This window comes from Sylvia atricapilla, chromosome 3 (genome assembly GCF_009819655.1).
Source record: "Sylvia atricapilla isolate bSylAtr1 chromosome 3, bSylAtr1.pri, whole genome shotgun sequence".
NCBI lineage: Eukaryota > Metazoa > Chordata > Aves > Passeriformes > Sylviidae > Sylvia > Sylvia atricapilla.
In genome coordinates this window covers 96,382,423-96,406,597 of record NC_089142.1, presented here as the reverse complement: position 1 = coordinate 96,406,597, position 24,175 = coordinate 96,382,423, and the positions used below count along the sequence as shown (strand labels likewise).

The 24,175-nt window shown below is 38.8% G+C and overlaps 2 protein-coding genes across 3 annotated transcripts in view; one reads left to right on the top strand and one right to left on the bottom strand.

Annotated features, from left to right (window-relative positions):
- WDR26 (WD repeat domain 26) overlaps positions 1 to 24,175 on the top strand; it is a 27,903-nt gene extending 3,728 nt beyond the window's left edge. For both annotated transcript variants that reach the window (XM_066316268.1, XM_066316269.1), the window contains exons 4-14: positions 5,412 to 5,548; positions 6,134 to 6,231; positions 6,978 to 7,134; positions 11,724 to 11,862; positions 15,332 to 15,472; positions 16,797 to 16,916; positions 17,670 to 17,815; positions 18,320 to 18,398; positions 19,069 to 19,198; positions 21,837 to 22,022; positions 23,450 to 24,175. In XM_066316268.1, the coding sequence (XP_066172365.1) occupies positions 5,412 to 5,548; positions 6,134 to 6,231; positions 6,978 to 7,134; positions 11,724 to 11,862; positions 15,332 to 15,472; positions 16,797 to 16,916; positions 17,670 to 17,815; positions 18,320 to 18,398; positions 19,069 to 19,198; positions 21,837 to 22,022; positions 23,450 to 23,475 (1,359 nt within the window). In that variant the 3' untranslated portion in view covers positions 23,476 to 24,175. The remainder of the gene's footprint in view (positions 1 to 5,411; positions 5,549 to 6,133; positions 6,232 to 6,977; positions 7,135 to 11,723; positions 11,863 to 15,331; positions 15,473 to 16,796; positions 16,917 to 17,669; positions 17,816 to 18,319; positions 18,399 to 19,068; positions 19,199 to 21,836; positions 22,023 to 23,449) is intronic.
- The window catches only part of CNIH4 (cornichon family member 4), a 28,102-nt gene continuing 15,570 nt past the window's right edge, over positions 11,644 to 24,175 (bottom strand). The window contains exon 5 of the mRNA XM_066316272.1: positions 11,644 to 14,333. Coding sequence (XP_066172369.1) covers positions 14,309 to 14,333 — 25 coding nt within the window. The 3' untranslated portion in view covers positions 11,644 to 14,308. The remainder of the gene's footprint in view (positions 14,334 to 24,175) is intronic.

Genomic DNA, 24,175 nt, shown 5'->3' with positions numbered 1-24,175 from the left:
GTCGAAGACCTGAAGGAGTTGAGAATGTTGCATGCAGTTTTCAATAGTTGGTGCAGCCTGGAAGTATGGAACTGCTGTATGGGAGTAAGAATGGTCATTTGAAACAAATTTCCTCATATTTCTGACTTCTGAAGTTATGAAGTTTGTCTGTAGTATTAAAGTGTTTTGCATGTCAGTGAGTCAAGAGGTTTAATTGAGTTACCAACTTGGTACTTTTTGGAGAACTCAAATTGAGAAAAAAGAATGTTTTCCTTCTGTTGTTCTGAAGGGCTCCCAGAGCATTCTCTAATATTGATGTCTTAACTCATTCCATAAAGCTTGGTGCAGTAAAAATACTTGGTTTAGACTGAACTTTACCTGAACCAGTATTAACTGTTTTCTTTTTGAAATTGATCTCCTTTATATAAACTTGATATAATTTAAAGCAGATAACAGTTTTGAATGTCTTGCATGTGTAAGACAGCATTGTTTGCAAGGATATGTTGAGCTTGTGTATGTTTCATTGTCTGCACAGAGTCTCCTCCTCCCTCCTTGTCCAACTTTTGTGCACGTGGTTATGGTTCAGGGTGGGTGTTAGTGCTGTCAGGAGCTGGGAAGGTAGAGAGATCATTGCAGGTAAGGAGGGATGCTTTATGCTCCGTAGGTATTCCCCACTGCAGTAAAGTCAGAGCTATTGAAGGTGATAAATGTCTTGATCAGGGAAAGTCCAAACAAGGTGCTGCTGCAGGGAACTCCTTAAAAATAGAAAACTGGATTTTGAGTTTCCTGACTTGTGACTCACACTATGTGACTAGATGTTTTAAAATGTGTGCATACAAGAAGAATGGGTACCTAAAAATTTGGATGACAGAGAGTATTTAACTAAGTAGGGTGTGTGTTTTGTGGTTTGTTTTTGGTTTGTGGTTTGGGTGGGTTTGTTGGGTGTTTTTTTTCCTTATAGTTAATTGACCTGGACAAAATAACCAGGATAGTTGCTTTTGAAATGTCTGGTCAGTGAAGGGAGATATATGTGTATTTTAAAAATCCTACTCGTGTTTAATGTCCTGATTTCTGCAAAGTGCTTTAAGTTCTATGGGTGAAAACACTAAATATGAAATGGCTGATGTCAATTTTTAAAGCTTTGATGGGGTGTGTTGATATGGGGGGGAGGAGGGTGTGGCAGCACACAGGACAGTTTGCTATTTCTATTTGTGTCAACACAACTGAGTGCTGTACAGTATGTGATTAGTCATGTTGACTTTTCCAGCATATAAGGTAACAGTTGTCATAGAAAATCTGTAGGAAAACTTTGTAATGGAATCAAGCATGATGTTTTTCCTTGAGTAACAGTAAGAAAAAACTTCAAGTCAGGCTGAGGTTTTGCTTTGGGGCTACTCAAGCATGTGGTGGCATCTGTCTTGGGTACTTGATTGCACCTAGGTAGAAACTTGGATTTTATTCTTCTACAGTCACCTAGAAAATACCTTCAAATTGTTCTCTTAACTTATTCCAGAGGTATACAGCCTGCAGCAGGCAATACAATCTAAAAAGTGAGTTAAATATTATCATTTGAGTAAAGTGCTCCACCTGCCTGCGTGGTGTCCCTCTTGCCACCAGCATTAAGGGCAGTTCCCTGCTGGAGTTAATTACTCCCTGTGTGGCAGGACTTTGTATGGTTGAAGAGTCATTAAATTTCCTTGCCGAATTCTGTAGAGCAGAATGTTTTCTGCCTTTTACATATCAGGGCATTTAAGTTCTGGACTGTTTTTTGGTGCTTTCATCAGTTTTTTACAAAACTATCAAAGGACTGCAGGATAAAGAAAACTGAGGTCCCAGTTCTGCAGGCTGTAAGTTGATAGCTACTGTGCTGAGTTTGTTTTGAAACGTCTACTGATAATTTCACCATGTATTTTAGTTACCTATTTAATGTCAAAGAGCAGTTGTTTCAGCAATGTTTACTTATTTTGGACTCCTAGTGCATTAATAAAATTGTTGTGGAACTTGTCAAGATACGCAGGTTGGAAATCACACCAAAATCTTGACCTAAACTTAGGTTATTTTGCATTTTGCTCATTAAACTTCTGAATATTCTCTGCTGGTTACAGTTCCTGGTCAGAATGTCCCAATTTCTTGCCTGTGGCTGTATGTTTGTCCTGTTCCTTTCACGGTTTTGTTTGTTGAGGTTTTCACCTTTCGTTAGGTAGTGATGGTTAGTTATGATACACGCCAGATTTCCTAGAATTTAGGATTCTGGAAGGGGCTTTCCTACTAACAGTTATGACAAGGAAGGAGCAGAGTACTAAGCATTCATGTTACCAATCAAAGGCTGTTGTTTGAAGAAAGAAGAATGCTAATAGTGCATACATTGAAACAAACAAACCCCTGTAAATCTGTTAACTTTTAGTTTTACCCCAGGGTAATCAGAGTTCAATTTACACTTAAATATTACCTTGTAGAAACAACAAAGTAATGCACTTTATTCTCATCTTTTCTGTAGAGGTGAAAGACAGGATGAGGTAGTAATAACTGAACAAAACCAGCCAGACTGCAGTGCTGACATTTGGGTTGGACTTTTCCAGGGGTCCTTCAGGGTGAGGAATCTTGGCTATAAGCTAAGCAGTGGTGGTGTCTGAATTTTAAATTGTTCAGCAGTAATGAGTGTAATGATGTTGAATTTCCTTTGCAAACACTAAGACGATAACAAATCCCAGGCACTTGTGTTACTTTGGTATGGTTTTGATTATGATCATTTTGATTTCCCTTCTTTGTAAGGCATCTAAAAATATGGAGAAAGAATAAGCTGTTTAATCCACTCAGTTTGTGCTTTTGCTTTACAGTTGTCAATATTATAAACAGTTCTCCTTCCTTCTGGAAGAGGCTCTTTGAGCTGTAAAAGAGCTTATGTACCCAAAATGGTCTTGGATTTTGTAGAAGGTTGTATTGGAAGAAATTACTTTTAGGAGGGCACAGATGAGTAGAGAGAAATATCTTTGTCAGCAAGGTCACTAATTGCAGAAAAATGGGAAGTAGGAGACAGTGAGTGCCCCAATGCTAAAAAATGACCTGCTGTGTGATGTTACTGGAGTGCGACTCTTGCCTTAAGGAAGTTCATGCCATTGTTTGAGTATGCTGTAGGGCAAGTTTGGGAATAGTTATCAAAATAGCTTAGCAGTTCAATTTAATTTCCCCATCGAGACTTTAGTCCCTGCCCTCTGCTGTCGATAAGTTACTATTTCAAGTTGCTTATCTCTTACTCTAATTCTCCATTATGGGAACACTAGATTGCTGCATGAAATGTATAATACTCAGTTTTTCTGGAGGAAAAACTTTATATTCCTGATATGCCTAAGTCATACATAGCAGTGATGATCTTTTTTTCAAACCATATTTTCTAGCCTAGGACTGAAATTGCACCTCTTTGGCAACAGCATTCTGAGTGGTAGTGTTTCGGTAATGCTTTCATGGAATTGCTGGGACTGATGTTATAAAACCCAGTTATAGGGTTTTCTAGTATTTGTACTTTTTCCTCTAACAAAATGAAATAATATGCCAAGTTCTGAGAGTAAAGAGGGAGAAAAGGTAGGTTATCACATTTAATGGAAATTCTATATAAATTTAATAAATATTATACCCAGTGAATGGAGAAGGAATACAGGGAGGGATTACAGTTTTTATTACAAACTGGAAATACCAGGCTATTTTTTACCTGATGGTGATCATCAGTGTGAGGTGACCAAGGGCAGTGAAATATAGTGTATCTGCTACCTGGGCATCTCCATGTATCTTGGAGAGCATGTGCACAGCTGGTGGAGGAAGTTCTTATCCCTCCTGCTGCTGGTATATAAGCAAACAGTGTGGGGTCTGCTGGCCTGCTGCATGGAGCCTGCCGCTGGGCTTGTAAATAATTGGGATATCTTTCATTTGGTTTTTCACATGTCAGAACATCGAAAAAAAGTTGTCTCACCTGGAAGAACTGTACAGTAATGGTCTAATAATTCCAAATTCAAATAAACTAAAGAGCTGGATTGGGAGTGCAATACAGGTTTGCCTGTCAGATACAGGACAGCAGAGCACTACAGACAAGTTTGAACATAAATCATCTTTACTGTGTCATGTTTTATGCTTCACAAAGCTGTGTGGTAAGTTAATAGCACTATATGTGGAAACTTCATTCTTTTGAAGAGTTGAGTGTCTCTGGAAGTGAGACTGTTTTTTGTTTTAACTTTGGATTTAACATCTAGTGAGCCTTAAACTTTCATGTGAGCTTTAATAGGACAGGAGCATTTTAAACTTCCCGATTATCCCTCTAGTTAAGGAGGCTGGCAGTGTGTTTGAAACTAAGTAAACATTGACCAAATATGAGCATGAAAATAGTGAGGTGCCTGAGGTCTGATGAAAGCAGAGGAAACTGCTGGTGTATTCATTAGAAAAGCAAATGTAGTTTGCTTTGCTTTTATCTCCAGTCTATGTCTCACCAGTTTGTCTAAGCATGTACATTTTTCTAATTTTCCTCTTCAACCTGGTGAGTTTTGTGGACTAAACCTGTCATTTTTGTCTGGTAACTGGTAGCAGTAAAGAATGTGTACAAACACAAGATACTGGTTTCATCCAGAAAACACTAGTGTGTTTCTACTAAATTACTATTAAAATTTCTAGGCCTTCAGGTTTTTTTAATATAGTAACTTAATGCCTAATTTACCCACAGATATTTGTTCTTAGGATAGCAGGCTTGATTTTGTTTTTTTTTTTTTTTTTTAAGGAAACAACCAAAAATGTATAAGTAAAAGGATTTCTATGAAATAACAGCACTTAATTCAGGGTGTTGATACAACTCCTAAATATAGGAAACTATTTTTTTCTGTAATCTGGAAAACAGCACCCAAGGAAAACAAGTTAACATGGAAATACAAAAAAACCCAAAACCTCAGGCAATATCAGTTTGTTACTGTTATGTATTATGCAGCTATGCAAACCATCTATGTCAACACCTATGTAAGCAGTGTGAGAACTTGTTGAGTTGTCCTGTTGTGTTCTTTGCTGTCATGCAATCTTAAATATGTGAATAGCTGATTTGGGGCCCATTTCTTGATAGAATGTTTCACTGGAAAGCCTGTCTAATGTAGGATTTGAAGGATGGTGACTAAAGAGAGAGCACGTGAAAATGGGACCAGTTGCAGGGGGGATCTGAACAGTGAGATAGGAACATACTTGGAGCCCCTTCAGGCAGGGAAGAAATTCATGGATAGCTTAATTCGTGGATAGCTGCAATGTTGTTGAAAAGCCAACAAAAGAGATTGAGTAATGAAACATTACTTAGAGCTGTGTTTCTGAAGGGCATAGTAGAATGGTTTCTACTGTTCTGTTTAGGCTCAAACGTTTTCTGAAACTTCAGTCAACCTTTTTCCCCTGACTGCTGCTTTCTGTCATGTCAGAGGATGAAGTTTTTGCTGCTGCAGCAGAAGTACCTGGAATACCTGGAGGATGGCAAGGTCCTGGAGGCACTTCAGGTTCTACGTTGTGAACTGACGCCTCTGAAATATAATACAGAACGCATTCATGTCCTCAGTGGGTAAGTGTTTGGACTTTGAGAGCTCTTGCAGAGAAGTTTTTAAAAGAATTCTGTAGCTTTTGGTAGCTGATGTTGTGATGATTCAAGCTGTATTAAAGCTACTATCCTGGTGAATAATAAGCTGTACTGAGATGTGATAAAATGCTGAGTAAATAATGCTGTTCAGTAGACAGTATTTTGTTTCAGATGCTTGAAAACAACCTGATGATGATTTACATTAATACTACTAGAACCCAAATTAATACATATGTACGGTCATCTGATCTTGGGAATTATTAGCCAGTTACCTTATAATTTAATTAAGTGAGTATAATCTGGTTTGTTCTTAGATAAAACTAAGACATTTCTACCTTCCTAAAATTGCTTGTGTTTTGTTTTCTTTTCGTATGGGAAGTTTGGAGACATTTGCTCAGAAGATGTGTGTTTGTGTGAAATAGTTCCCTGCCTTTTTTTCCCTGTTGGTCTCAAGCTTAAGTTACTTGTTCCCAGTTCATTAAAGATGTTACGATCTGTATCATGCTTAAACGTGAAAAGAATGATTCCAAAAAGACTTGGTCTGTTGGTGTATGTGCACTTTTGAAACAGGTACCTGATGTGTAGCCATGCAGAAGACTTGCGTGCAAAAGCAGAGTGGGAAGGGAAAGGAACGGCTTCCAGATCTAAACTTTTGGACAAACTCCAGAGTAAGATGTTCTAGTGTTTAGAATTTCTTCTCACTTCTGTTAAGTCCAGTGTAACTTACACATCTCTGGGAATTGACTGTGTGTGCTGGTTGGTTGGGTTTTTTGTATTTCTTGGTTCACGGGGATACCTTATGTGCCTTTACCTTTTGGTCTTCTGTACCTAACCTTTTGTTGTCTCTGATAAACTGTCTGGAATAAGACTTGTTACTTCGTAGCTCTGCTGCATGCAGTAGGGCTATAGCTTGGTGATTAAATGTGTGGTTTAGGGAGGGGTGGATGGGTGTTACAAAGGCCAGCCACAGTGAGTGGTGGAAACTAAGTGTGGCCTATAACCAGTAGCGATACTGGTACTGGTTGATAGCGGTCTCATATTTAGCTCTGAATTATGGTTTCTCTTCTCTCTTGTGGCTGTTGTAATACTTTGTACCAGAGTTTCTTTCTTTTCATAGTCCTAATAGAGCATTATAGATTTTGTTAAATACCGAGTTTTGAGTTAGCTTGTGTAAATCGTGCTGGTTGGCCAGGACAACATACTCTGTAACAACAAATATCTTGCTTATAGCTCTGCTTTCCAAGAAGTTCATGCTTCTAATTCCAGGTGTATAGCTGTAAATTCAACAAGCTGTGTCCTATTATTTACTAAGGTCTCTTCCAAAACCACTCAAAGTATGCTGTTACTTGTAACTTGCTTTTGGTAAGTCTTTTTTTCTTCATTTGTTTGCTTTTTCTTCCTAACTCATGTGAAGCCTACCTGCCCCCATCAGTGATGCTTCCTCCGAGGCGTTTACAGAACCTGCTCCGCCAGGCTGTGGAACTCCAACGGGACCGGTGCCTATATCACAACACCAAACTAGACAGCAACCTAGATTCTGTCTCGCTGCTAATAGATCACGTTTGTAGTAGGTAAGAAACCTTCCTGAGATAGAGCAAGAGGAGGGCAAGCTTTTCTTGGCCTTTTAAATTAATCTGATTGTTAGTAGAAATGTGAAAACTGTTCTGAGCTGGTTTAATAGGATTTTTACTGGGAAAAAGAGGCTCCCGCTAAATGAGCAGTGAAGGTGGGGAGTAAAGAAGGTGTGTAGTGGAGATTTTGGTAGCTGGATGTGGAGTAATGGGATTAGACTGCAGCTTAAAAATTGTAATCAGATTGGTGTAAAAAGAAGATACTGCTATGCTAATCCATAGCCACTTGTTTCTTGTCATTTTGGACAGCCAGTCTTGTTTATTCCTCAACACAGAATTGCTGTGTTTTTTGCACTGGAGAGTCAGTGGTGTGTTGCTTATCCAGACTCTGTCTTTGAGGTTACTGGAATGCAAAAAGCCTGCTGAAGCATGCTTCTTTGAGCTCAATTTTCAGCTGTTAAGAGTGGACACAGGTGCTTTTAGACACAAAGGTTAAAACAGAGGAGAAATGTAAAGTAGCTTTTTCTGAGTAACATAATGTATGACATTAATAAGATAAAGAACTGTTTTCTCAGATTTGTAAGGTAGTAAGAATTGAATGTCTCTTACACCTTTGTATTGGCTCTTTAGACTGGATAACTTTTTTTTGGTGTCAAAATGGAGGCTGCTTCTGAGCCTCCAAAATGCAATACTCTAACAGACATGAAACAGGAAGATGTTTGTTTTTAACAAATGGCTGACTTGAGCAGGTTTTCCTCATCCAGCAAAACTTGGCTAAGGACCTAAAAATTCAGTGTAGCTTTTATGGAAAACTGCTGTGCTGTGCATGATGGATTAAGGGAAAAAGAGAACATAAGGGCTGTATGGGATATTCTTACATATTTGTCCATGTAACAGGCTAGTACTTGGGTTTACAGGGGAGTTATTTTCAGTTAAGATTAGCTCATTTGAAGAAGTTAATTAAGAACTTATAAACTTGCTTATAGAATTTTTCTGAACTCAACTGCTTTGACTTGCATTCTTGGGTTACTTGGAGTCAGTTTTCAAGATGCAGAGTTCCATAGTACTTTGCTGTAGCCATCTTAAGGTTTGAAAATTACTGTCTTTGGCACTTTGTGTGTTCAAGTAGCCTTTTAGCTTACAATTTTGCTGCAGTGCATTGTTTCAGCAGTTGTGTGTGAGTGTGCAGACATTTGAATGCTGCCCATTTTAAGAGCTGTTGGAAATGATCATATACTGGTGGTGTGGCTTCCCTCCTTCAGAAGTGACTCTTAAAATCAGACTACCTAAAAGAGATTTAACCTTTAAGCAAGTCCATGAGTAGTATTTGATGTTGTGCAACAGGTTTGATATTGCTAACCAAATCCCAAGGAGCATTCAAGATCACTGCGAAGAGCTTGGTTTACTGAAGCCAGGCTACAGAGAGCCAGATAGAAAAGATATTACATGCAACAGGCCTGGGTTTGAATTTCCCCCACCTGAATCTATTTGCTGACATAAACGTTTGGCCATAGTTTGGGTTTTTGGTTTGTTGGTTCCTTTTTTCCACTAAAGCAGTACTTCCCGAACTTGTTTATTTGCTGCGTAGACACGTTCATAGATACTCATAGCTACTGTAATTAAAAAAAACCCAGCAGCAACAAGAACCTAACAAAAAAAATTCCCCAAAATACACCTGAAAAGAATGGCTTCCATTCTGTCCTCATCCTGTTGTAGCATCCTGTTAGCTACCTGAGTCCAGTTTGTGGTGTGCTGTAAGTGCTGCCATGCTTGGGCACAGTGAGGTGAATTAGACAGCAGAAGTCAAATTTTGATGAAGGTGGCAAGTAACAGTAGTCTGACGGCTTAGACAATTCAAGTCCTGTGCTACTTAATTGATAGAACACTGATAAGTTTCCCCTTTTTAGTTGGAACTAATCCCTTTTGGACTTACGGCAATATTTTGGTTAAGCATGCTTGAGTTGCACTAACAGGCAAAATGTTTAGCTATAAAACTCACTTGATAAGAGTGGGAGATGTGAGTGAGGCACAACTGGGAGTGAAGGTGAAGAGTTTTATCTTACTGTGCCAGAGATTTTGATAGTGGAGAATTGATGCTCTTGGGGATGGTGATTCTTGGTTTTGAGAGCCTTCAGCCTAGTTGGGTATGGTTTTCTTGTTCATTTGGTTTTCTCTGTTGAGGAATAAATCTTTCATTGTATGTACAGGGAATAAAAGCGTATCTATTTAGTGTTTTATTCTATAATTTTGGACTTGTGTAAATACAACAAAAGGGAAACTTTATTAGATGCTTTGTCTCAATAATTGAATGACATAATTCAGGTGTTTTGTGCTGAACAGAACAATCTGTAATGAAACACTTCAAAAAAGATGAAGAAAAACCTTTGAGCTTCAGTAATGTCTAATCAGCAAAACCAGAAACTGTTAAGACAACTGGTTCAGGTTTCTTGTTTCAAGACTGCCACTATTTCCTTCCACAGCCAGGTTATTTAATGTGGTTTTGCTGTCTGTGAAGTCAAACTTGCTGAGTTCTGCTTCACTAGTTAAGTGAAGAGACTTTTTGTGGGAACACTCTGATCTAACTGGGTTGTGGGCAGCATAACTCAGTATTGGGATGTGTCTGCAGCAGTGCTAATAACTGTGTCACCCCTTTTAGGAACCTGAAGGTATCTTACTATGAAAACTGTGCTCTAGCATTATCCTGCTTGCTTTTCATGTCTGTAAAACCTTGGCTGCTTTTCTTAAGCTTTAATATGAAGAACTGTTGTTCCATAGAGTATTATCTTGATATGAAATGTACTGGAAAGCCTTTCCTGGGACACAGCATGCCCCTTGTACTTTGTGTGAATTATGGATGCAGCCTCACCTCGTAGGGTAAATTGCTGCTCTGAGCAAAAACATTAATTTATAGCAGTATGGCTAAATAATAATGAAACACTGCTCCTGTAGGTGCACATCTCGATGTAAGGGCTTGCCTGCTTCCCTCTAGACTTGAAGGAAAACAGAGTCTTCTTTCATGGGTGAGGCTTTTTACCTTGGGTTCAGTGCTCTTCCAGGGGCAACCAGGCAGTTCCTGGTCAGCTGAAAGCAGGAGCAGAACTCACTTGTATTTCTCTATAAACAAGTAAGTATAGACATACCCAAGGAAGCCAAATATATATTTTATCCTTCTCTACCATAAGACAGGAAGTGAGACTGTATGGTTGTTCAGTGCTGCTTGATAGTCTTTAAGCACAAGACTAGGAAGTCTCTTCTAATAAAAGAAAATGGACTAAGAGGGTACAGACACTATGTGAAGCAGAACTTTTTCTAGCTTCAGGGTTTTTTTTAGGTGTCTGTCAGCCTGGCTGCCACCAAACTGTGTATTTGTAAATGCAGATGTGAAGAAACTAAATCAATTCTGCTTAAACTAATGGGGAGATTGTTTGACTTTTTAATTTTTTTTTTTCTTTGGTGGGTGGGTTGTGATGTTTTTTTGGTTGTATTTTTTTAAGCCAGTTTATCTCCAGTGGTAAATGCAACTGTGCATTCAAGGGCACTGTCATTGCCTTAGTACCGCTGTGTCCCATCAGAACTGTGTTGCCCTGTTGCAGTGAGTACTCTAAAAACTCAGCCTAGCACTAAACCACTTCAGGATCTCTGCAGTTGAAAAAGTGTCTGTGGTTAGAGACTATCTTTTAGTGCATCTAAACAATGAACTTGTACTTCTTGCAGTATTACTTTGAAATGCAGACATCAGCTGTAAAAGCCTACATTTATTTTATCTTAGCTCTGAAATTGTTATTTGAGAGCTTGTAGGCAGATTTAAATAAAATAAAACTTGTCTCCAGTTCTCACCTAACTTAATAATTTGGCTGCTAGCTTTTTTTTGGTGTGTAACTAGAATATTAAATATTGACTCTAGAGACTGTTTGAATCTTCTTCAGTAGTTTATCATTGTAATATTTTGCCTAATAAACACAGCATTTTACAAAATAGTTTAGATTTTGTGAGGGAGAACTGTTTAAGTTGAAAGCCCAAGCGTGTCTTGCTAGTTACACTTGGATATTATGTGTGGTACTCTGCAAAGGTGAAAAATGACAAAACAAAGGCAAAGAAACGTCTAATTTATTGCAAGGTCATATTCAGGAAAAGGAACTTTTATGTAAGAATCATTTCTTACCAAGATATAACTAATTCAGTTAGACACCTACAAAAACTGCATGAGTAAAAACATTGCACCTATGTTTCAGAGACCTATAATTTAGTATTTTCTATACAGTAGAAAATTATATAGTAATAAACTGTTATACTCCTGATGAGGTCAGTTTAATTCCAAGTTACATGAAAGCATAACAAATTATGTGAGTGAAATAAGAACAGTTCTGTGTTCTTACGGTAAATTATGATGACTTGGTGGTGTGAGCTTGTTCCAGATAAGACAATTAATTCTGTACTTGAAGCAGTTGTTAATAGAGGGGTTTTCTAAGTTGTCTGGTCTTGCATTTAAATAAGGTTTTTGTTTGATTGGGGTTTTTTTTAATAGCTTGACTTCAAAAAATCTTACTGCTCTGTTATTAATCAATGAATGCATCCCTTTGTTTTTGCAGGAAACAGTTTCCATGCTATACCCAGCAAATCCTAACGGAGCACTGTAATGAAGTGTGGTTCTGTAAATTCTCCAATGACGGCACTAAATTAGCAACAGGATCTAAGGACACAACTGTTATTATATGGCAGGTTGATCCAGTAAGTGTGCAAAGTGTGGAAGTGTGTATGACTTGTCTTTCCCTTTCCTCCCATCTTTCTACTGCCAGGATGGTGTGATTCTTGTAGGACTGGCTGACATGGGCTGTAGCCCTGTCACATCCCATTCCCTGGGATGTAAAAGCCTTGTAAATCTCGTGGCTGTAGAATATTTCATACATCTTTTCTATATGTATCTATTGGTGTATAAATAAAGAGGCTGATTGATGAATCTAATCTGTTTTGACTTGTAGAAGTGATTATGAAAGTATGTCCATATATTTCATAATAATTGAAGACTGGGAATAAACTTGAACATATACAGACAGCATTTGAAGTAGCTAACGCTTGTGAAACATTATCAGAAATAAGATCCTTATGGTTTTTTAACCACACAGCTGCAGGCTGATATGTGAAGTGGAAAACGAAAGGTTTCTGCAGTTCCATACTGGTGTTCAGTAGGATTTGAAAGCTGGGCTTCTTTTCTTTCACTTCAGGTTAGGAAGCCGTATAATCTGAGTTCTTTTTGGTATTGAAATGGTGGGAGGACTTTAAAACCCTGTTCTATGGGCATAATTGTTACGTAGCCCCAGAACTAACAGCAGGCACCATGGCTTTTTCAGGCACAAGACTTCTGTGGTTTGTGTCTTAGCCCAGAGCACACTGGTCCCACTAAGGGCTGCATAGCAGCAAAGCTGACTTCTGCTTAGTTATTTAGTTTGGAAATGATCTGTATTTTGTTCATTTTTTTTGGTGGGGTATTTTAGCAAAATAATTTAGGTGAGTTGAGGATCAAAAGATTTTTGGTGTTAACTTGTCACTTGACTGTAGATGCACATCTTCCTTCTCTGTTGATGTGTTTTAGTACCAAACATCTTGATTAGCACATCTTAAAGTGAATTGTTAGCTAATAGCTGCTTAGTAAAACCACATAAATGTTTTGTGAGTGTTTTGTCCAAGGGTTGCTAAAGAATAAAAATCTCTTAAAAATAGTTAGTGGGAAAGCAGTTTTGTAGAGTTTTATTGGCTTCTCTTTTTTTTTCTGAGTGCTTTAAAAAAATTTGAAACCTTTTCAAGCAGGTGGATACTTAAATAGCATTAGGCCACATCAGGTGATTCATTTTCATATTTGCCAGAACATGCTTCTCACATTTCCTGTAGCAGTTGACAATGTCTTTTGACCCGTAAATTTAATCTGATTTTCGAGGCTTTAGGTATACAGAATTATTCTAAGCTGTTTGCATGAACTGCATGGAAGCAAACATCCAACAATGTCTGGACAAGTGGTGGGGGAGAGCCCTGTTTTAAATAAACAGTGTTTGATTTTTCCACACACACTTCATGTGTGTGAGAATCCTTCATTTCTCCCTTCCTTTCTTCATTACCTCTCTTGAAGTGTAAGAACACTGCTGCAATGCGTTTTCCTAATTTCATACCTTGAATTTCTTATTCCATTCTAAGACCCAGCCACATGTCTAGACTGTCTTAACCTTTGCTTCTGTTGTCATTTTCATGTGCTAATTTCAAAGTTCTGACGCAGACTCAGCAGCATTAAATAGTGTCTTGGGTTGACTAGGTTTGTGTGGGATGCATTATTTGACTGTCAGGAAGTGTGGCAGAATCTCTGTGGAGCACAAGGGATGAGCACACTGTGCATCACCTTGTCTAACATGGATCTTCTTTGTTAAGAGTTCTCCTTTAACTGACTCCTTACAAAAATCCCTTCTGTGTTTTCTGCAAATGGTTGACAGGTTTTTGGCATTTCAGCCAAGAGCTCAGTTACTGCAGACTTGAGTTAATGCCTGAATAGTTGCTTGTCGTACACAACAAAAGTTTGGGAAGCTCTATGTAGGAGACAGAAGTGCTGAGATTTCTTTGGGTGGTGGGTGGGAGGCAGGTTGACTACATTTTGGAATGTTTGCCTGAAATACCACTGACTGCTGTTTTAGAGCATAGTATAGCAGTTTTATGGTATTTGGAGGGAAGAACGAGAGCAGTATGGAAGATAGTAACAGCCACAGAGTGCTATCATTAGAAGAGAAATACGTTACGTATCTTGTTCCTCATGAGTTTCAAATATGGTGAAGTGACAGGCTACTTTAATCCTGTTGTAAAAAGAAATTTATCTGTTCCAGACAAGCTCCAGGATGTGAGATGATGTCAGACATGACTCAGTTTCCTTGAAAATCACTTCAGCTGTAGACACAGCAGTGTCTAATGCAGCCCAGGAATAATGATTAGAATGGAAAAGGGTCTTGAAGAGTTCCATTCATTTGCCCCTCTTTCTCTGCACTCTGGAGATTATTCTTAGCTCACTTTCTTTGAAGGAATTTACTACTTCTAGCCAACAGAAGACCAGTGCTGCAGGCAGAGAGTCACCAAATCTCTCACAGCTGATCCCAGGAAACAATAGTTCGTGTCACTCATCCTCTGGTCTTTCTCTTTAGAATCAGGAAGTGCTCTGTTGATTAATACTGGAAAAAAGAGACAGAAGGGACAATTAGAGAAATCAAGCTAGATTTTCAAATTAGTCACCCTTTTTGAAAAGAAGTCGGAGATAAAAGCATCTGCTATGCATAGGAAAAAAAATGAGGGAGAGTGGGTAGAGGGAGGACAATTTGATTGCCCTTTCTAACAGGCTTCAAAATAATTCTTGTCAGCATTTTAACAAGCTGTGTTCTACTTGTGTATATGCATGGTATTACCAAGAATCAGTGCTAATACTGTACTGAAGCATGTTTCTGTATTTAGGAAGCCAGTGTGTGGTTGTTTCACAGTATCTAGCTGTACTATTTATTTTTACAAGCTTCTTGAAAAGTTAAGTTCCTCCGACGAGGCAGCAGTAAAACAGTTGTAATATGGACATGATATAAGATGATGCATAAGATGTGCCAAGTATTTTTCATTCACTAAATCTGGCAGAAAACAGCTTGCTGTAGGCAACACTTCTGAAATAAGAACACCTCTCAAGGAAATTTTTAAAAATATCTTTCTGTAAATCTCCTTCCTTGAGCAACACACACAAGATACATACAAGTTTGTAAAAATATGGGCACTTCAAGGTTTTTCCTTGTTAGCAGCTGTGAAAGTTTTGGTTTTTCATTTAACCATTACAGGTTTCCAACATGTCTTAAGAAAGTAACTTAATTTGTAAAATACAGATAATTACACTTTCATATTCCAGTAGATGCAGAAAGACTTGACACTACAGAAATCTTCTGTACTAAGGCAAGTGTAATGTCATGTAAAACTTTGTACACAGTGGTATTTCTTGAGTTTTATGTTCACAATCACAGAAGACTAGAACAGAAATACCGATGAGTGTTCTTGTTTTGAAGGTTGAAGGTTAGGAGCTTTCATTTTCTGGCCCTGTAAACTGGCAGACCTATTGTGCTGTAGATGGATGCTGTGGAAATGTGAACTGTAGTGGGAGTTCCTTTGCATTGTCTCAAGAACACCTCTCTTGTTCCAGGACACTCACCAGCTAAAACTGCTTAAGACGTTAGAAGGTCACGCGTACGGGGTCTCTTACATTGCCTGGAGTCCAGATGACAACTACCTTGTTGCCTGTGGCCCAGATGATTGTTCTGAGCTTTGGCTCTGGAATGTACAAGTAAGTGATGGCTAAGAGTGAAAAAGAAAGCTTCATGGTCAGCCTGCTGCTTTTGTTTCAGTATCTAAATACTGCAGGCGTGAAGGAAATAATTGCTGCAAACTTGTGTCAAGGTGGGAGTGTAAAGAAGAGATGCTGATCTTGCTGTCCTCCTCTCAATTTGAAAAAATAATTATGGCAGTCTAGAAATGCACTTTGCACTTTGGACCGGACTGAAATTGGAGTTCAAGTCCAAGTGTCTGGGACTGTGCAGCATTTCTGGTGTGTGTAGTTACTGTCATTTCTGAGAAGGGATGGGATAAATGCCTAGGATGTCAGAGAGCTCCCCAAGAGAAGCACAGCAAATTAATCAAGAGAAGCAGAGGGGCAGTATTATCATTGAAGGGAAGCAGTTGCTCATTGATGATTTTAACAAGTAGTAAAAGTAAAAGGTACAAACTATTTTACTTCATGTAACTCTCTCCATGACGTTAGTGAAAGAGGCTTCAATTTATGATTTCAGAACTTTATCCTTCTGTCAAGCACTTGGGCATTTTGCCATTCCCTCCATGAATTTGAAAATCGCTTTCTGCTGTTGAATTTTATGGGCACTTGAGTTGATATAAAAGCTTCCCTAGCCTTGGTTGAGAGCTGTATAGACTTCCTTGTGCTGTCTTGGACTCTGAACTAATTTACTTTCCTAAAACAAAAACGTTCCCTTTCTTCACCCGTAGAACACTTTTCTTCTGTTTAATTGACTAAATTGGCTCAGTGAAGAGCACTACTGACAATGCCACTCATTGGTGTTCTGTCTTGTGAAACGGTGGCTTTATGTGCTAGGCATAAAAACCAAATTTTGGCATGGAGAACTTCAGCTCGAGGGAAGCATTCTAACTACTGTGATATTCGTAACTTCTTACTAAAATGTATTTTGTCACCTCTTTTCTTCTAATCTTTCTCTGCCTCCTTTCTTTCAGTGTTTTGGGGTGGTTTTTTTTGTTTTTTGGTTTTTTTTGTGTGTGTGATAATGCTTGTCATTCTCTTGGCTTGTTCATGTAATTTCATTCTACTTTTTACTCAAAACCTTTTAGTTGTCTGACACACCAGCTATTCCATCTCCCTTGATTTGAGAGACAAAAGAAATTCTCCCAAATCAAGTCCAGATTCACTGGATATGCTAAAGTAATTCTGCCTTTTTATTGCATTATTCATAAATGTGTTGCTTTTTAATAAACCCGTTGAAACATAAAGACTTGCAAACACTACTCATGTCAGATAAAATTACCAGTGCCTTTTGGGGAAAGGGTTCTGGTGTAAGGCCCTGCTGCTTTTGTTTGTTTTCCAGACTGGGGAGCTGAGGACAAAGATGAGCCAGTCTCATGAAGACAGTTTAACAAGCGTGGCCTGGAATCCTGATGGGAAGCGTTTTGTAACGGGAGGGCAGCGTGGACAGTTCTATCAGTGTGTAAGTTCTCTGCATCTGTCCCTTTGAAAGCAAGGCAAGAAATAAAAGTTTGGTGGATTCTCTTTCAGGTTTTGCGTGTGTGTGTACATTAAAGCTTCTGATCCTTTGTTATTCAGAGAAGCAATACATTAATGCAGATGTTTCAGCAGCACTTTTGTATGGAGCAGTTTGAAGGGTTTGAGCATCTTTGGTCTGCCTCAAGGAGGATTTGTAGTCTGGATTTTTTTTCTTAGCTGCTTCAAGAAAAAACCACTAATAAAAAGCAGTATCTTTGTCCACAAGTGTTTTTATTCCGCAGAATTCTGACTAGATCTTTCTTAGTTTTTGCATGCTGTCTTTGCTTAGTGAAAAGAGAAATGTGAAACCCTCATTAGTTGACTAATGTTGGTCTGGGGTGGTGGTCCACAGTTTCACCATATTCTTGATTATTTTTTCAACTGGTTCCCAGAATGCTAATGTAGTATGCAGACCTCACTGTGAAGATCCTCTCAGTGATGGAGTGCAGGTGGCACATGTCATGCATGAGAAAATAAGTAACAGAAGGGGTTCTCTGCTCTCTAGGCAGATTTCTACAGAAGCCCTGGGTTAAGACAACCAACTCCTAATTCATTAAGCTCTCCCTTGTAAAGAGTCAGATTGCTTTCTGTAGTAATTGTCTGAATAGAAAGTGAAAAATATTTTTGTTTGTGTCACAGCTCCTCTGAAACTTGAGACTAATGGTTGAATGTCTGTTGTTTTTTTCCTTCTGCTCAGGATTTAGATGGTAATCTCCTTGACTCCTGGGAAGGGGTGAGAGTACAATGTCTTTGGTGCTTGAGTGATGGGAAAACTGTTCTAGCGTCAGACACACACCAGCGAATTCGAGGTTATAACTTCGAGGATCTCACAGACAGGAACATGTAACTACCTCTTTTTTTGGTTCTTAATTCCTGCTTCCTAGTGTCAAAAGAAAATTGAGGAAGGGTGTGGGGGACAGGATGGGAAATGAGTTATTAAATGTTCTCGATATTAAAAGATGGGATAAGACTTAGTGAACAAGTTTCAGCAAGCAGCATTAGATCAAGTATTAGAAGTAACTTTTAAGCACTGGAGAAAGTTTCTGGTGGATGTTTTGGCATTTCTGTTATCACAAGTGCTTGTAGTCCTCTCAATTTCCTGGCATATTTTAGTAGATGATGCCTTGAATTTAGGAGTTGAGGTCTGAAGTTGCTTTTGTGGTCTTGGTGTTTGGCCTAAGTCTAGATAACTATTGCAGACCTGGCTTGTACTGACGTATAGAGTCATACCTAATTTCAGATTTGGAACTCTTTTTCCCTGGTAATATTGCAGAGACAGGACATGCCTGTTGTGTTGGTGTTGCATCATTGTCTGGTTGTCTTGACTCTCGTGTCTTACCATTTCAGAGTACAAGAGGATCACCCTATTATGTCGTTTACTATTTCAAAAAATGGCCGTTTAGCTTTGTTAAATGTAGCAACTCAGGTGAGTTGGGGATGTTGCAAGGAAATGGAAATAAACCTGCTTGCAGCTGCTACCTGTTTTTAAATATTTAGGTGTGAGTTGGAATATTTGATATTAACTATTTGTATATTGTATAACGTGAAGGCCTTCATATTCATAAATACAGCATGGAATTCCCTGACAAGAAGGCAATCTTGAGACCTGTGGGGGTTTTTCTTGTTGTTATTGTTGGGTGATTGTTGTTGGGTTTGTTTGTTTGGGTTTTTGTTTGTTTATTTTGGGGATTTTGTTTGGTTTTGTTTTGGGGGATTTTTTTGGGTTTTTAAAATTGATTTATAATCAAGAGTTTCATATTGGGAAGTATGTACTATTAAATGTTATTATTTGGCTGTTGCATTGAGAAGCTAAGTACAACAAGAACTGTGGCACTTTGCATGTCTGGGAGCATAGATTTTATTTGTCTATTTCTACTTTTGAAACCTTAAGAATAAAGCTTTCAGAGTGGAAGGGATCTAAGGGTGGGAGTTTAGTTTAGTAATTTGATACATCTTTACTCCTTTCACCTACTGACAGTACCGAAGTTGGCTCCAAAGTAGTGCACTTCCATGTGTAATTTTTTTTCATTGTTCAGAAGAATGCCATTGATAATATTTAATGATAAAATAACACTCTTTATATTTCTTATTTCCAGGGAGTTCACTTATGGGACTTACAAGACAGAGTTCTAGTGAGAAAGTATCAAGGTGTTACACAGGGATTTTACACAATTCACTCGTGTTTTGGAGGTCATAATGAGGATTTCATTGCGAGTGGCAGTGAAGGTAACATCATTCTCCTTTATGCAGAAACTGGAACACTGTATCCTTCCTATACCTTCATCTTATAGATGAAGGTTGCTAACAACAGCATTATAAAAGCAAACCAACTGGCTCATGAAATAAATTTGAGGCGTGCTGAGATTGTGGCATACTTCAAGAAGTAATTGTGGGCTGGCAGAAAGAACCTTCTGAGAGGATGGCAGAGGTAGAACACATTAATGACTCTTTTGTGTTCTTCCTCTAAAGCTAAAGCATCTGCACAGTTTTAATTAGAAGTGGGTGGGGTATTCTTGAGGATTTTTCTTTTTGTGGTATGATATTTAGACTTCTGGTTTGAATAAAATGTAATACTGGGGAATAACAACTTCATTTGCCTGTTGAAGATACAGGTGTGGTGAGGTTTTTTTAATTTCAGTAGAATCATTTTAATTACAGACGGAGTAGCCTCAAATTAGGCAGTTGTTGACGTAGTCTGGTAGAGTTTCTTGGTGATTAAAGGCTTTGTGGTATGTTTTTATGGGCTGTCTGTGGCAAGAGTAGAAATTTGTTAAAGGCTTGAGTGTTGAATTGGTTCAGTTCTGTCACTGGTGTAGTGCCATCACTTGCCATGGAGGTCACTTAGAATTCAAGCTTACGCAGGGCTAAGAATTACACTTTAATATCTAAACAAATTACTGTGAGTACTGTGTAACTCACAGTTCTTAGGAAACAAGGTTGGCCAAGGCATATCCTGTTTGATTTTGGAAAATAGGAAATATATTTCACCCTGTGACTATATCCAATGGAATATGACTGAAGGACAGCACTCCCAGTCCTCCAATCCAGTGTGAACCTCTTTTCATGGCTGGACAAGCTTCTTGGGTTTGAGACCTGAGTGCCTGAAACTTCAGGATCTGTTTAGCCATGACTGTGTGCACATGTAGGTGCAGATACTGTAGTGCTCCAGTCCTTTTTTCCTCCCAGTTTATTGACTTTCTTATGTGTTCATTGTTTAAAAACCACAGTAGTTGAAACTGATGGTAAGGAAGTGATGATTTGGAACTGATGGTTCCTTGTATCTGAACTGTCAAGCTGTTGCCTTTTTGCAAATGTGGCTAACAAGCAAACAATAATAACAGACCACATTCTCATAGATGTCTTTAAAATGTAGTTGATCACATTGTCATAACCTCTTGAAACATCTTGTCAGCCAGGTAGGGATTTTCCTGACAATTGCATCCATAGGAAGAAAATAGAGATCTCTGTCTCAGAGGGGAATTGACCGCTGCCTTAATGTAACTATCTTGTTTTTTCCAAACCAAGTTACTGCTTTGTCTTTAGGCTTGGGTTATCTGACAGAGCAGAGGCTTGTGTGTCTGCTGTGTGAGTTGTGGTGGTTGGTGAATGGCATGGATGTGTAGTCCCCTTGAAATCCCAAGTGGAATGGAAGTATAGCCAGAACATTTGCATCAACACGAACACATGTGAAAGTGGTACCCTCAAACAAGCTGCAAGACAAGTTCAGCACAAGACAAAAGAGTTACCACATGGGAAAAACCCATGAGATTTTTACAGCAAGGAGGTCAGAGAACAAATTTGTTTTATAAGGGGCTGGGAGGAGGAATAGAGGAAGATTGGTTTGCTGAGGCTTCAGAGTGACATCTATGTGGCAGCCTTTCAAATAGATCAAAATACTTTCATTTGATTGCTGGCCCCCAGTACTATGCTTTTGTGTAATACTAGCAATGCATACCTGTCCAGTTTGTGGTGGTGTTTGGAATATTCTACAGATATTCCCAGACAGGTAAACCCACGGACTTGTTACAGGCTGGTGGTCTACAGCTGGGACACTCCCCACTTCTCCCCACTCCCCATCTGTGCTTAAATATGGTTGGTTATAAAGAATGACTCACATCTAAACATTGCAGTAGAGTGTCTAACCAGTTCCCTATTCTATTTCTAGCATTTTGCTAGAAGTAATTAAAAGCTTCCCATCACAAAATAGGATGTGTAGGGTTTCTTTGCATCTACTTTAATATGTACAAATTGATATCTTTAAATACCACACAATAATTGGTTGTCAAAGACAGTAATAGCTCACAATTGGAGCCATTAAGCTTTGCCCTCCCCCATTTGCTCTGTTTGCACTTTCACTGGAGTGTTAAAGGTTTTTAGTATTAAGATGTTTTTCATAAACTATAGAGCTGTGATCTTATCTGGTACTCATCAACTGGAGGTGGTTATAATTATTCTTAGTACTCATGACTTTATAATGCATTTACTAATTTGCAAATACAATTATTTGAGGGGGAAAAAATCTGCAAGTCTTCCTTTTGAATAAGATTACAACTCCATACCTGTAATTAAGAGTAATTTAGTTTCTCTTTTTCACCTTGTATTGTCTTATTTGCATCGCAGTCAAATGTTTTTCTTCAAACATCAAGTGTAGTAGACTTGCAGGTGTTAAAAAAGAATGGAAGAGTTTTGTCTGCGTTCTTTTGATCACTTTTAAAAGAAAAATTTTGTTAGTGCTGTTCCACGCTCAAGACTCGGGTTTTCAGTGTGGGTTTTAATGAGAGCTGGCGTGGAAGTGCTGTTGGCTCCACAGGTGTGTGTGTGCAGAGCGGTGCTGCTCACCTGCCTGTCGCTGTGTTTGGCTCAGATCACAAAGTGTACATCTGGCACAAGCGCAGCGAGCTGCCCATCGCGGAGCTGACGGGGCACACGCGCACGGTGAACTGCGTGAGCTGGAACCCGCAGATCCCGGCCATGATGGCCAGCGCCTCCGACGACGGCACCGTTAGGATATGGGGACCAGCGCCTTTTGTAGACAGCCAGGATATTGAAGGTAAAAAAAAATGCCTTACTGAAGAGCTTTGCTTTGTTTTTTCTAGTGTATGACTGTTGGTGTGTATCGGAGTTAGGCGTGTGGTGGAATGAAAAAGACACAACCAGTATTTCCAACCATATTCTGGCGTGGCCCGATAGAAAACTGTGGTGTCGCTAAGACCTTAGGATTACAGTAACTTATTTATGCAGATTCCATAAAAACCTTGCTTTCAGTGCTTAGGTTTAGTAGTGTACAATGTTATTAAAATTTAAACAGTCCATTTGAACCACACTGCCAGTTGAGTAATGGTATTGTAATGGTTACAAAAGGAATGTCCAATGTCTAGAAAGAACGTAAAGCTTTACCTGAGAAAATCTGTACAAACTTGAGTCTTTACTAACCATCAGTAACCGAATGTGTCCAGGGGAGAGAGAGACAATGCTAATTTTTTTTGCTGTCCAAATGCCTTCAGGTGTTCCCAGCACTTCTTGCCTCCCCCAGGACTGTTAGGAGATGACTGCTGGGGAGTTGTTGTGCACGTTATATGCTTCTGTCATTACATATTCAACCTTGCAGTAAGAATTTACAGGAGACATTAAAATCATATATAGTACATCCTGTTGCCACAGGACCTCAAGGATGTGGCTTCAAGGGGAACCTGGGCAAAGTAATCAAAGAGAAATCCATTAAGAGCTGGTAGATGAGTAAACACCTCTAGTTCAGAATGTCCCTTAGGTAAAAAAAGCCTGAAAGTTGGAAGGATGTTAGGAGGAGGAATTACCTCCTCTCCCTTCTCCAGTGCTTTGATACATCTGCTTCTAGTCTTGGACTAGGTGGACCAGCCTGGCTAATCTGTAACACCTGGAATGCCCCCATAAGGAGTCAGAGCCTGTCGTCCAGCTGGTTTTACTCATGGCATTATTGTTTGGTTTTCTCCAGTGAGCTGCTTGCTCACTCTTTCTTAGTTCCTCCAGAAAATGAACCAGTAAGTGCCATCCAAACCAAACCAACTGCAAATGGATTTCTCACAGCAGTGCTTTTGCAAGAGGTGTAGGTGCATGGAATAATACCTAACCGCTTAGGAATCCTGAATGAGTGACAAGACAGCTCTGTAATTAGCACACTCCCCATGAACTTGTATGTAAATGTGTGTGACTTCTTTTTGGACCAGATGTGTTTTGAGTACCCACACCTAACATGCTAAAATAATTTCTAGATTGTTACGAACAATTTTATCTAAAATAAGTAATTTTAAGCATGGAATTTAGCTGCAGTGTAAAATCCATTAACTAGTGCATGTTCCGTTAAAATCTGTGTTAATACACTGCATTAATTACCTTATGAAATATGGTAATTATATGAGATTATGAAATATGAACTGTTGCTAAGATCTTCAAACTGTGATTTCTTTCTTTCTTTCTCTCTATGTTTTTGTTTTTGCTCAGAGGAATGCAGTAGCATGGATAGTTGATGGCGAATTTGGAGCAGACGACTTCAGTTTAACTTAATTAGTCGTATTTTAAATGGCTTGGGATTTGGTGCAAACAAACATGATTGATAGCTGGACAGACATGCTCGTCATGAAAAAGAACCATTTCTGAAGCCCGGTTGGGGCCAAACATTTACCACCTTTGCTTCATAGTAACCAGTCGAGATGAAGCACGTCTTTAGAACTTTGTTGGACACCGTGTTGAAATTACCCCCCCATCGGTTGTGAAGAACTGTGCTACATTCAGGCTAACCATTGAACTCAGTATATATATTTTTCCCTCCTGCCTTTTTGTCTGGCAGGCTACTGTTCTTGTTGCTCTTCTGTGTAATGAAGTTTAAATGCTTGTTTGGAACACTTTATTTAACAGTTTAGAAGGCTTGATAGAAAGAGTGCTTTAGTCTGAAGAGTATACATTGGATAGGAAAGTATTTCCTTCTCTTGTTTCTCAAGTCTCTCTCCGCCTTACTTAGCTTGAGATCTTTGCAGCTTGGTTCATGGATTCTAGCCTTGCCCGTTGCGCAGTATATCTATCAATTGAGAGGATAAACCAATGAACTATGTCAAAAGCACTCTCAGTATCACATTTGACAAAAAGTTTTGTACTTTTCACATAGCTCGTTGCCCTGCAAAGGGGTTAACAGCACAATTTTTTAAAAATAAATTATTTATAGGATTAAAA